Below are 12,883 nucleotides of genomic sequence, written 5' to 3'. Positions count from 1 at the left end.
ACATAGGTAAGTGATGTAATAGTAGGCACTGTGATATATAAAAACATAGGTAAGTGATGTAATATTAGGCACTGTGATATATAGGAACATAGTTAAGTGATGTAATAGTAGGCACTGTGATATATAAGAACATAGGTAAGTGATGTAATAGTAGGCACTGTAATATATAAGAACATAGGTAAGTGATGTAATAGTAGGCACTGTGATATAAGAACATAGGTAAGTGATGTTATAGTAGGCACTGTGATATAAGAACATAGGTAAGTGATGTAATAGTAGGCACTGTGATATATAAGAACATAGGTAAGTGATGTAATAGTAGGCACTGTGATATATAAGAACATAGGTAAGTGATGTAATAGTAGGCACTGTGATATATAAGAACATAGGTAAGTGATGTAATAGTAGGCACTGTGATATATAAGAACATAGGTAAGTGATGTAATAGTAGGCACTGTAATATATAAGAACATAGGTAAGTGATGTAATAGTAGGCACTGTGATATAAGAACATAGGTAAGTGATGTAATAGTAGGCACTGTAATATATAAGAACATAGGTAAGTGATGTAATAGTAGGCACTGTGATATAAGAACATAGGTAAGTGATGTAATAGTAGGCACTGTGATATAAGAACATAGGTAAGTGATGTAATAGTAGGCACTGTGATATATAAGAACATAGGTAAGTGATGTAATCGTAGGCACTGTGATATATAAGAACATAGGTAAGTGATGTCATAGTAGGCACTGTAATATATAAGAACATAGGTAAGTGATGTCATAGTAGGCACTTTGATATATAAGAACATAGGTAAGTGATGTAATAGTAGGCACTGTGATATAAGAACATAGGTAAGTGATGTAATAGTAGGCACTGTGATATAAGAACATAGGTAAGTGATGTAATAGTAGGCACTGTGATATATAAGAACATAGGTAAGTGATGTCATAGTGGGTACTGTGATATATAAAAACATAGGTAAGTGATGTCATAGTAGGCACTGTGATATATAAGAACATAGGTAAGTGATGTAATAGTAGGCACTGTGATATATAAGAACATAGGTAAGTGATGTCATAGTAGGCACTGTGATATATAAGAACATAGGTAAGTGATGTCATAGTAGGCACTGTGATATATAAGAACATAGGTAAGTGATGTAATAGTAGGCACTGTGATATATAGGAACATAGGTAAGTGATGTAATAGTAGGCACTGCGATATAAGAACATAGGTAAGTGATGTAATAGTAGGCACTGTGATATATAAGAACATAGGTAAGTGATGTAATAGTAGGCACTGTGATATATAAGAACATAGGTAAGTGATGTAATAGTAGGCACTGTGATATATAAGAACATAGGTAAGTGATGTAATAGTAGGCACTGTGATATAAGAACATAGGTAAGTGATGTAATAGTAGGCACTGTGATATATAAGAACATAGGTAAGTGATGTAATAGTAGGCACTGTGATATATAAGAACATAGGTAAGTGATGTAATAGTAGGCACTGTGATATAAGAACATAGGTAAGTGATGTAATAGTAGGCACTGTGATATATAAGAACATAGGTAAGTGATGTCATTGTAGGCACTGTGATATATAAAAACATAGGTAAGTGATATAATAATATGCATGGTGATGAAATGGTATATGTACAGTGAAGTAATGATAGTAGCACAAATAATGTAATAGTAGGCTCAGTGATATAGTAATAGGCAAAGTAATATAGTAGCACAGATACAGTGAAATCTTTACAATGAGCACAGGCACAATGTTTAAGTGGGACATGTACAATGATGTCATAGTAGCCACTGTTATATAGTAGAACAGCTACAGTGATGTATACAGTGATGTAATAGTAGGCATTGTTATACAGGTAATGGAACAGTGATGGCAAGACAAGTACATACAGGCAGTCCCCGGGTTACGTACAAGATAGATTCTGGAGGTTTGTTCTTAAGTCGAATTTGTATGTAAGTCGGAACTGTATACTTTATAATTGAGAAAACTTTTTTGTTCTCTGTGACAACTGGATTTTAAAAATGTTGGGTTGTCATAAGAACCAGGATTAACACCAAAGCTTCATTACAGACACCTGTGATAACTGTTACAGCTGATCATTGTAGCCTAGGACTAAAGTACAGTAACTTACCGATTACCAGAGGTCCGTTTGTAACTAGGGGTCGTCTGTAAGTCGGGTGTTCTTAAATAGGGGACCGCCTGTACTGTAATAGTAGGAACTGTTATATAGTAGCACAGCTACAGGGATGTATATTAGCAGGAACAGTGATGTAATAGTAGGCACGGTGACATTGTTACACAGGTAAGTGATGTAACAGAAGATGGCACAGTGATAGTGACACACATATATATTGTAATTGTAGGCACTGTTATATAGTTGCACAACTACAGTGATGTCATAGTAGACACTGTGATGTCATAGTAGACACAGTGATGTCATAGTAGGAGCAGTAATGCACAATACACAATGTGCAATAGAATTAATAGCACAATATTAAGACAGTAGGTGAACGGATGTACTTGTGATGTAGTAACATAGATACATAGATGGATAAAAGGATAAAGTGATGTCATAACACAGGTACAGTACATAAGAATAGATAATAATAACACAGGTACAGTAATGCAATGTATAGGGAATAGTGATGATGTTATAATAACGGTAAATAATAACAGTAACGTAATGCAATATATTGAAAGTACTGTGATGTAATAACAATAATAATACAAGTGCAGTGATGTAATATCAATAATAACTGAGGTACAGTCATTAAAATAGAAAAGACAACAGCGAAGCAATGAGCAGGTACAGTGAGAGTAAAAGCAACTAGTGCTGTAATAACAATGTAGAGAAACAAAGTAGCAGAGACAGAAAAACGCATCAGGTACAATGATGTCATCACACAGGTAGAAGTAGAGTCATATGACACGGTGATGTCATCACACAGGTGCAGTCATACATTACTAGGCAGGCGCAGTGATGTAATGACACAGGTACAAGTAATATGATGTCATGATGATGTCATCGCACAGGTACATACAGTGATACAAGACATGGGTGCAGTGATGTACACAAGCAGGCATAGTGAGCACCCAGTGGGTGGCATAGGCATACAGGTGGACATTGCAGAAGAAGTTGAGGCCGATGAAGTGTCAATGAGTCCAGTGATGGGGGAGATGACCCCATGCCTGATACCTCCTTGCTGGAGAGAGGATCCCTCTGCTTCCGCCTGCAGTGTGGGAACTCCCTGGGGGAGGAGTGAGACCCCCTGCCCGAAGCTGTGAAGATCAGACACTGCTTCCCAAAGGACCCAAAACCTCTGATCCTAACAGGAGGAGCCTCACAAACCCCTCATCCCCCCTCCCGCACACCCCAGACTCCTTATATAGGAACGTGCCTGGGACTTGGCATACTTGACTTCCAAAGGCAGTGAATCATTTCCTCTATTTAACTAAAATGCGAGAAAGCTCCTGAGGACTGATGGTTAAATTTAGAATAGATTTTATTTTTTTTTTAACTTTTCCGAAAAAAAAAAAATATGGGAAAAAATAAACGAAATAAATTGTTGTGGTTACAGGAGCCAACAAGTGCACAAATGATGAGGCTTGTGATACGAAAAGCGTACAAGCAGCGAAAGGAGCAGAGAACGTGAGCTGTGAGCGCCCCCACATGGCAGGATGAGGTATGTACACGTCAGGTGATATGTATAAGAGGAACTGGAACATTAGGCGATCCACTCTCCACCACCTCACATATAGGAAGAGGGTCCTTTAAATAGACATTTATAGGGAGTACTAATATGTCAGCTGCTGCAGAACCTCATAATACAAAATCAGAATCTACAACATCTCGCTGATGCAGAACATCACAAAACTGTCCTCAGCTAAAGCAGAATCTCATAATACACACCTCAGCTGCTGCAGAACATAAAAATACAAAAGTCAGATTCTACAACATAGTAATACACACCTCTGCTGATGCTGAACATCATAATACACACATCAGCTGCTGCAGAGCCTCATAATACACACCCCAGCTGCTGCAGAACATCATAATACACAACTTAGCTGATGCTGAACATCATAATACACATCTCAGCTGCTGCAGACCCTCATAATACACACCTCAGCTGCTGCAGACCCTCATAATACACACCTCAACTGATGCTCAACATCATAATACACACCTCAGCTGGTGCAGAGCCTCATTATACACACCTCAGCTGCTGCAGAACATCATAATACACACCTCAGCTGCTGCAGAACATCATAATACACACCTCAGCTGCTGCAGAACATCATAATACACATCTCAGCTGCTGCAGAACATCATAATACACAACTCAGGTGAATATGAACATCATAAAACACACCTCATCTGCTGCAGAACATCAAAATACAAAAGTAACACTATACATTACAATAATACACAACTCTGCGGATGCTGAACCTCATAATACAAAAGTCAGACACAGCATAGTAATACCCAACTCAACAGGTGCAGAATATCATAATACAGACCTCAGCAGCTGTAGAACATCAAAATATGCATGGAAGCTGCCCCAGAACCTCATAATACAGACCTCAGATGCTGCAGAACATCAAAATATGCATGAAAGCTGCTCCAGAACCTCATAATAAAGACCTCAGCTGCTGCAGAACATCAAAATATGCATGGAAGCTGCTCCAGAACCTCATAATACAGACCTCAGCTGCTGCAGAACACCAAAATATGCATGGAAGTTGCTCCGGAACCTCATAATACAGACCTCAGCGACTGCTCAACAGGAAAATATGCATGGAAGCTACTCCAGAACCTCATAATACAGACCTCAGCTGCTGCAAAACCTCATAATGCAAGAGCCAGATGCTACACAACACCAGATGCTACACATCTCAGCAAGTTATATCATAAATCAAACATCAGCTGCTACAAGGCATCAAAATACAAACTCAGCTGCTGCAGAACCTCTTGATACCAAACTAAGCTGATGCAGAATACAAACAAACAGACCTCAGCTGCTGCAGAACATCATAGCACACACCTTAGATTATATAGCATATCATAGAACACAGTTTAGCTTCTGCAGGATATATACACCTTCCAGCTATCAAATCAATGGCTTGAGTTATAAACTTCCCCCCACATTAATAATAAAAGAAGAGGTTCTACAGCAGCTATAATATATATTATAAAGATAAGAGATGTAAAAATGTCAGTCTTTAAAACTGCAGCCGTGTGCTTTTATATGCTCACAAAGAGCTGTAATATTCTTATAATTTACAGCAGGGGGAGCAATAACCCATATATAAAAGTGTAGTGTATACAGAGGGCTGCTAGTGACACTCACATAAACCACAACCTAAAATTATCTGATGTGATCTAGTGACAATGGCACCTGATAAGAGATGGGATATATTTGGAGCAAGGGAACAGCCAGTTCTTAAAGTTGATCTGTTGGAAGAAGAAAAAAATTGTAAAGTGAAAGGAACTAAGGGATTTTATCAAGAGGTAAATTGTTTGAAACACCTCTATAGCCGGGTTTGTGGGGCATTCCTGAAATCCAATGATTAGTACCTACTTAAGATGGTTGGAGGTACAGACAAATCTTTCTGACTTCCCCATGATAACAAAAGGATCAGACATGCTGGAAGCCAATTGTCCCATCCTTCTCTCTCTCAAAATCTGAGGTGACATGATAACCAGGAGGACCCAAGCACATATGACAGTGTTCTCTCTGGGGCACATTTACTAAGGGTCCGTGGTACGCATTTCTGTCGGGTTTCCCTAATTTTTCCGATTTGCCCCGAATTGCACAGGGGTTTTTGGCGCACGTGATCAGATTTTGGCGCATCGGTGCTGGCTTTCATGCGACACAAATCGGAGGGCATGGCTGTCGGACAACCCGACTGATTCGGACAAACCGCGGATTTTAAAATTCAAATTGTGTCGCAAGACATGCACTCACACGGAAGAAGAAGATGAACTCCGGTGGACCTGAGCGGGGAAGCGACACATGCAGGAAATTGGACGATCGATCTTAGGGAATCGTGGCAGCTCCGAATCCGCGTCGGACAACGCACCTTGGGGATCGCGACAGGACAGGTAAGTAAATGTGCCCCTCTGTGTTTGTGTGGGTTTCCTCCCAAACTCCAAAAACATACTGGAAGGTTGATTAGATTGTGAGCCCCATGGGGACAGGGACAAGATTTGGCAAGTTCTGTGCAGCGCTGTGTATTCATAATTTGCAATAGAGTGGACCCTCAGATTTACTGGTAGTCCTACTTACTGGTTCGGCTGAGTGCCATTACTCCAAGGATACGAACATAAAATGTAAAAACTTTCCAAAGTCTCATAATTCAGATAAATGAAGGATTTACAATCTCTCCATCTAATGTATTCAAAACAGAATCAGAGTCCCGCTTGCCGTCAGACGTCATGTGTCCACCAAACTCACCTCCCCGCGTGAACCCCCCTCCGCCCCAGTGCTCCTCAGTTATATAATTATACAATTTCTATTTACATTACTTATCCCTTTAATCCCATTTTCAATAAAGCCTAGAGGTCTGGTTAATTTAATCTCTAATAACTCCTTTTACCGAAAAAGGTCCATGGAAAAAAGTCGGAATTAACCCACGACGTCTGCTACACATAGCACAGATCGTTTATACTATATCTTGTGGTGAGAACGCAGAAGAGCAAATTTTAGGTTTGATAATGAGAGATGAGCGAATCAAATTGGCCAAAGTGGAATTGGATTGAAGTTTATTGAGTAATTGGATTCTTCTCAAATCTAAATTTCCTGTTGATCTGTGGCACCATAGTGACGAACCTCCTATTTCCAGAAATTCTGACGATACCAGGATTAAGCGCCATCGCAAAGGGGTTGATGAGGTTACATAGAGTTTCCACAACATCCTGATCTAACCACGGAGCCCAAAATCTGTCTCATATTTGTTGCCAAGTTCATTCTCAAGGACCCTAACAGAAATGGGCCAATTCCAGGGTTCCATGTAAAAACTGGGGGCCTCTGGAAGCCCTATTCAACCTTTTGGAGCCCTTTCCAGAAATTCTGACTAGACCAGAGCGAGTTGCCATACAGCAAAGGGCTCTATGAGGTTGTATATCCCATCTAAAACCTCCTGATCTCACATTGGAGCCCACAATCTGTCTGATATGTCTTGCCTAATCCATGCTCTAGCACCCTGACAAGAGAAATGGGGTAATTCCGGGGCTATGTGTCAAAAATGGGAGGTCTTGGAAGCCGTGTCCAAGCTACTGGTGCCCTTTCCAGCAAGGACTGGTGCTGTGTCCCTATCCACAGCGTGAATGGGAGTCTCTCAAAAAGTGACCACCCTCCTGGAACCCTGAGTCAGCCCAGGTTCTCCTGAACTCAGAATTACAGACAGGGCATCGCCTCTTAGACATTCCCAGGTAACTAACCATTCAGGGCTCCCAGAGGGCAGCTAATTTTTGAGAGATTCCCAGTCTTGGCCAGTCATCCTGGAAAGCCATCCTGGAAAGGACTTCAGGAGGTTGGTCATGGCATCTGTTCACAATTCAATTTGGACCTGAATTTTTTTTAATAAAATTTAGTGAATCATTTGTGATGGGGACACTGGACTTAAGGACAACAGACAGGACAGTGAACCCTAAAACCCCATCCCCTCAACAACCCTCCCTACTTGCCCCTGTGTATCCTTGTCAATACGGGACAACTACAAGCATGGTCCCTCCCTATAGCAAAGTGCAGACACTAGACAAGACAAACAAACAGATAAACACAACAAGAGTGGTAAACGATCTGGGTCACAACCAAGTTAGCATGTAAGGTGCAGAATCGTATACACAAAAGAATAGTCAATAACATGAGGCAAATAACAAAAAACAAAAGGTACAGATGTATAGCAAGCAAAATGCAGACAAGCGAGCTAGCAAAACTAATTTTTGAAATGCACTCATCTCTGCTAGTAAACTCGTCAAAATCATCATTTATCATTTTAGCATATTACCTTGCTTTCAACCCCTGTCCCTGCCGAGAGAGACAGACAAATAGACAAGCCCAGGTGAGGTCAAGATAACCTGGTCAAAACCAAGATAGCAGCGAAGTACAGAATCTTGAGGCATAGAGTAACCTATAAAGAAAGTAGGGATAAGAATATCATCAATAGCACAATCGAGGAATGAAGAAAGAAGCAAGTATATGTGTCTGGGAAACTAACTCTCCAGTTGATCTGTAGTTTGACACCTCAGTGTTTCTATGTCCATCTTGCAAGCAAGTCAAAATTCAGCAGTAACCTCACATCTTCAATATTCCTGCACCCATGGGTGGATATACAGAGAGACGAGGAGTGGAATAACTTCACAAGATGCTGTGATCTGAAGTCATCTACAAAAGGGAGACTGACCTCCTTCCTTTCCAGCCTTTTGTTTCAAGAGCTTCTGCAGCAGCTGAGATTTTTCAGATCAAAAAAGTTCAATAGCTCAGTAGCAGCCAAGAGACTGCTGTGAAGTGCTGGCACGTGAGTGGAGGCCAGACATCGGTATGCCTGATATGTGCCGTCTAACAGCTGAGCACAGTTATCAGCGCGTGTCACAGGACAGGTTGAGACTATTCTCTTGCCAGCGTGACCTGTGAGAAGAGCTCAGACCATTCTCTAAGGGGAAATTATTACCATTAAAGGGCAAAAAGCTAAAAGAGCATGAGATATATAAATAGTAAACTAAAATAAAAATGATATTCCTGAATCAAGAATCGGTACCGCCGTTTGCCTTTGGTTTGTTTCATCTTAAAGGCAACTAAAGCCAAATTGTATCCTGAAGTTGACCTTCATTGCTAGATTGCTTTGCACTAAGCAGTAGGATACAGTATGTGTGAAATATATATCAACATCAAGCAGTAACTTTCAGGCAGTTGCCTTCTCTGTGTTCCTGTGTTTGACCTTAGTTTGTTCCCGACTCTGATCCTGGTCTGCCTGTCCTGACCTCTTGCTTGGGTTTTTGACTATATGCAAATTCCACCCGGCTTGACCTTGGGGTGTAACTTTGACTAACTTCCTGTCTTTTTCTCTTGGTGCCACATACTGGAATCTCTCGACCCGCCAACTCCAAGAGCTAGCAACCAAGAGGTTGTAATGAAGGGAATTCCACATTTTGCCAATGGAATATTTAGACAATCGCTTTACAATGAGCCCAACTATTTGTTCACACAATTGTTTCACCTTCCTTGGGTTTAACACAGTGTGCAAAATAGATGTAATATAAGATAATGGTTCAGGTCTTTTAAAGCCTTTGTGCCAGTTTTTTGTCTGACTTTGCAGACTGCTTGCACGTTTATTTAAGAAGTTTTGACAATACATTTGTTTTGCACAGCCGTGAAAATTCTACACATAAAGAGGCGTCCTGGGCACAGTCAGAGTATGGGGTTTGTGTCCGACAGCATTGTGTTGCATGTTATATATTAAAGGTGCACCCAAAAAAAAGCAGTGCAGGGGGCGCCAGATTCATGAATCTGTCGCACCCCTCATCACTGTCAGTCAGTGACCCCCAGTTTGTCCATTTCTTCTTTTTGTTTCCATGTACCTATGCTAGGTTCTCATTGTTCTTCTCCAGTATCGATCATGACAAGTCTCTGACCTTGACCTCTTTCTATGCTCAGTGTTATTTTGCTCATTTACTTACCCAGTCCAGTCGCGATCCCGCAGTGCGTTGTCCGACGAGGATTCGGGTTCTGCCGGGATTCACTAAGGATCGTGCGCCCGATTTCCTGTAGGTGTCGCTGCTGCGCCGAGGTCCGCCGGAGTTCACCTGCTTCTTCCTGGTGCATGTGAGTGCTTGATCTTGCGACACATTTTGTTTTTTAAATTCTGCGGTTTTTCCGAAGAGCCAAAATCCGATCATGTGCGCCAAAATCCCGTCAGAATTCGGCACAAAGCGGAAAAATTCGGGAAACCCGACGAAAGTGCGGCCATTGAGCCCTTAGTAAATGAGCCCCATTATGTTCTGTTGCCGCTGCCAATCTGATACTACTCCAGGAACCTATTCTCTGCAGCTGGATCCCTCTGTAGGGAAAAGCAGTTGATACTGTATTTCCCTCTGGATATATCTTTTTTCTGCTTTGTGAAGATGAAATGTTTTGCTATGTGGGCGTGGAGGGGACGTGAAGGGGTAAGGAGGCCTGCGTTCTTTTGAATAAACAGTTTGCTGGTTTGTACGCAAAACTATGACAGCTCGGACCTGGTGTAGTTTTGCATGCGGCTCTGCCACCCGCCGGATACATCAAGAGACCTAAGCCTCTTGATGTATCCGGTGTGACAAGGGAGGGTGGGCGCAATCCGCCGCCGTATGATAAATCTCCCTCTAAATGTCTTTCATGATTAAACCTCAATAACAATGGTTTATACTAATAAACCCAAGTTCTTCATAGCAAGGACCTAATTTTTCATAAAGTAGTAAACACCCTTGCGGACCCCTGCTGGTTATTAGACCAATCCCTGCACCAACATATCACATTTATTTATTCCAGTATTCCGATATATTGTGGTTAGAGCTTGTCATCACCAGATACAAGGGGAACATATTACATAACTTTACAGCCTGGACAGTATACGAATCCATCTGAGCTTTGTGACAAATCTTCCCTTTCCTGTAACCATAAGCAGAGACCCCGTCCTCTCTGTTCTGAGGTACCAATCCTTTATAGCAGTGGGATTGATGAAGAGCATTTCCATATTTATATAGAGTTATCATATCCCCCTCAGCCTTCTCCTCTCCAGACTAAATAAATTTAGATTTGTTAACCTTTCTGCATTACTGAGATCTTCCATACTACGTATTTGTTTGGTTGGCCTTCTTTGAACTCGCTCCAGCTCTTTGATGTCTGCTTTTATGGAACGGTGCCCAAATCCAAGATGTGGTCACGCTGGGGCTTTATAGAAGTACCTTATAGACAATATTTTAAGTTATATGAGTTTCCTATGGTTTTTGGTTACTTTTTACCACACGGTTACCGTCTTACTTCACCCTGCCTCTCCTGAGGGGTGTAGAGGTGATCTGCACAGGATGTGTTACTGTGACAACCGCAGCTAGGACGCAACCAAGCCAGCCACTGCTCTCCTGGTTCACATCTTCCCCCATACACTGTCAGACCCCCGGGAGGTTGTTTCACCAGTACTTCCTACTTCTATGCTCTATTGTCGCCTTTCTAAAGTCAGGCATGTATTCCAACTTAGGCCTCATGCACACAACCACATCCACCACGCAGGCCGGTGTCCATTCCAAATGCCATTCAAAGCGCCCAGGACATTCACCGTGACCGTGTACAATAGAAATCTATGGGGGTCATTAGCTAGACACTATTTGTGCATGATTCCCAATACTGTTGTGTGCATGAGGCCTTAATACATATATTAAGCTCTGACCTGTATATAACCAGATATATTACCCATATGACCTTGTGACACAACATCTCTTATGTCTTTTTCCATTCCCCACGTTACAAAAACCATAACTTCTTCTATTTTTGTATTTGGCACCAGATATACTTTGTTATGCAGCGAAAACCTTGAAAAAATTCCAATTACTTTGAAATTGACAGGGAAAACGTATTTGCCACATTTTTTCTTACAAGTTAGTTTTTTGTGGTTTTAACTTTGCAGCCAAATGACACTTCCCATTTATTCTGTGGGTAAGTATGGTCACAGGAATACAAAATGTACTTTAAAAATTAACTTTTGGAATTTTTTTTATGCTGTATTGCCATTTTTTGACACCCATAACATTTTTATACCTTAGTGTACGGAGCTGGGTAAGTTGTCATTTTTTGTGGAATGAGCTGATGTTTTCACTGCATCGATTTTTTGTTTAAATTTTTATTTGTGGCAAAATGGCAAAAAAACAAACAAAAAGCAACTCGGCAATTTGGATGTTTTGTTTTTCATGACATTCTTATATTTTGATATATTGGGCATTTTGGTAAGTACAGCATTTTGATACCTTACATCTTTATGATTTTTATGATTTTATTGATAACTGCAGTCATTTATCAGCAGAGGGGTCCGGAGTCTATAATGAAGGACACCACACAGTAAGGAAGACACTGACGCAATGAATAAATTACAATTAGTTTTTATTGCTATAATTTATTTTTATGTTTTAATTTAAACCATCCAGTGTAAATTATAGGATTTACTGCATAAAAAGGTGTGAACCAGAGGAAGGCGAAAATAACCCCCATGTGAGGGGGAAAAAATTCCTTCCTGACCCCAAGAACTGACGATCGGCTGCTCCCTGGTTCCCTGCAGTGATAGCGCTGGATGGGGCCCTGTCACACTCAGACCGGCTGCACACGTGGACGGTCCATGAAAATCGGACTATACATTGGATGGATTTCAGGATGTAGCACAGTCCAGGGGATGGGACTCCCTGCATCACATATGAATATGATGCACAAAGTCACCTCCTCTGCAATGTGCTCAGTCCTAAAATCCATCCAGGATGTGGATATACCAACAATGTGTGCAGCCGACCTTATACAGTGCGTTATCTTATATCTAACTTATTCTTCTATAACTATATAATTCTTATATAACTCTTATCTACCTTATATCTCTCTCTATATTATTCTTATCATACACACTATCACTGCTGACAGGTTCCCTTTAAAAGAGTTTTCTGAGCTAAAAATATTGATGACTGATCCTATGATTTCCCATTCTCTGTCTATCAGCGGCTGAGTACAGCTGATATGTGGGGGTGCTGGGTGCTGCCCCAATCTGATATTGAGGATCCATATTTCATATATATGTTATCCATAGCCCAGAAAACCCATTTGGACTACAATTTACTTAACTT

General features: G+C 40.9%; 1 protein-coding gene across 10 annotated transcripts in view; it reads right to left on the bottom strand.

Moving 5' to 3' along the window:
• LOC140071159 (uncharacterized) overlaps positions 1 to 11,094 on the bottom strand; it is a 35,707-nt gene extending 24,613 nt beyond the window's left edge. The window contains exons 1-3 of one of the 10 annotated variants that reach the window (XM_072118506.1): positions 8,254 to 8,425; positions 8,044 to 8,166; positions 5,430 to 5,485 (exon numbers count right to left, since the gene is read on the bottom strand). Coding sequence is in view for 1 of the 10 variants with exons in the window: in XM_072118500.1 (XP_071974601.1) it covers positions 3,072 to 3,155 (84 nt within the window). In the remaining 9 variants the exon portion in view is untranslated. The other 9 variants (XM_072118505.1, XM_072118504.1, XM_072118503.1 and 6 more) reach the window with 9 other exon arrangements.
• Positions 11,095 to 12,883: the final 1,789 nt, after the last annotated feature.

Source organism: Engystomops pustulosus, chromosome 7 (assembly GCF_040894005.1).
Source record: "Engystomops pustulosus chromosome 7, aEngPut4.maternal, whole genome shotgun sequence".
NCBI classification, from domain to species: domain Eukaryota; kingdom Metazoa; phylum Chordata; class Amphibia; order Anura; family Leptodactylidae; genus Engystomops; species Engystomops pustulosus.
Note: the sequence above shows the minus strand (reverse complement) of the source record. Positions and strands in the feature narration are given on the sequence as shown.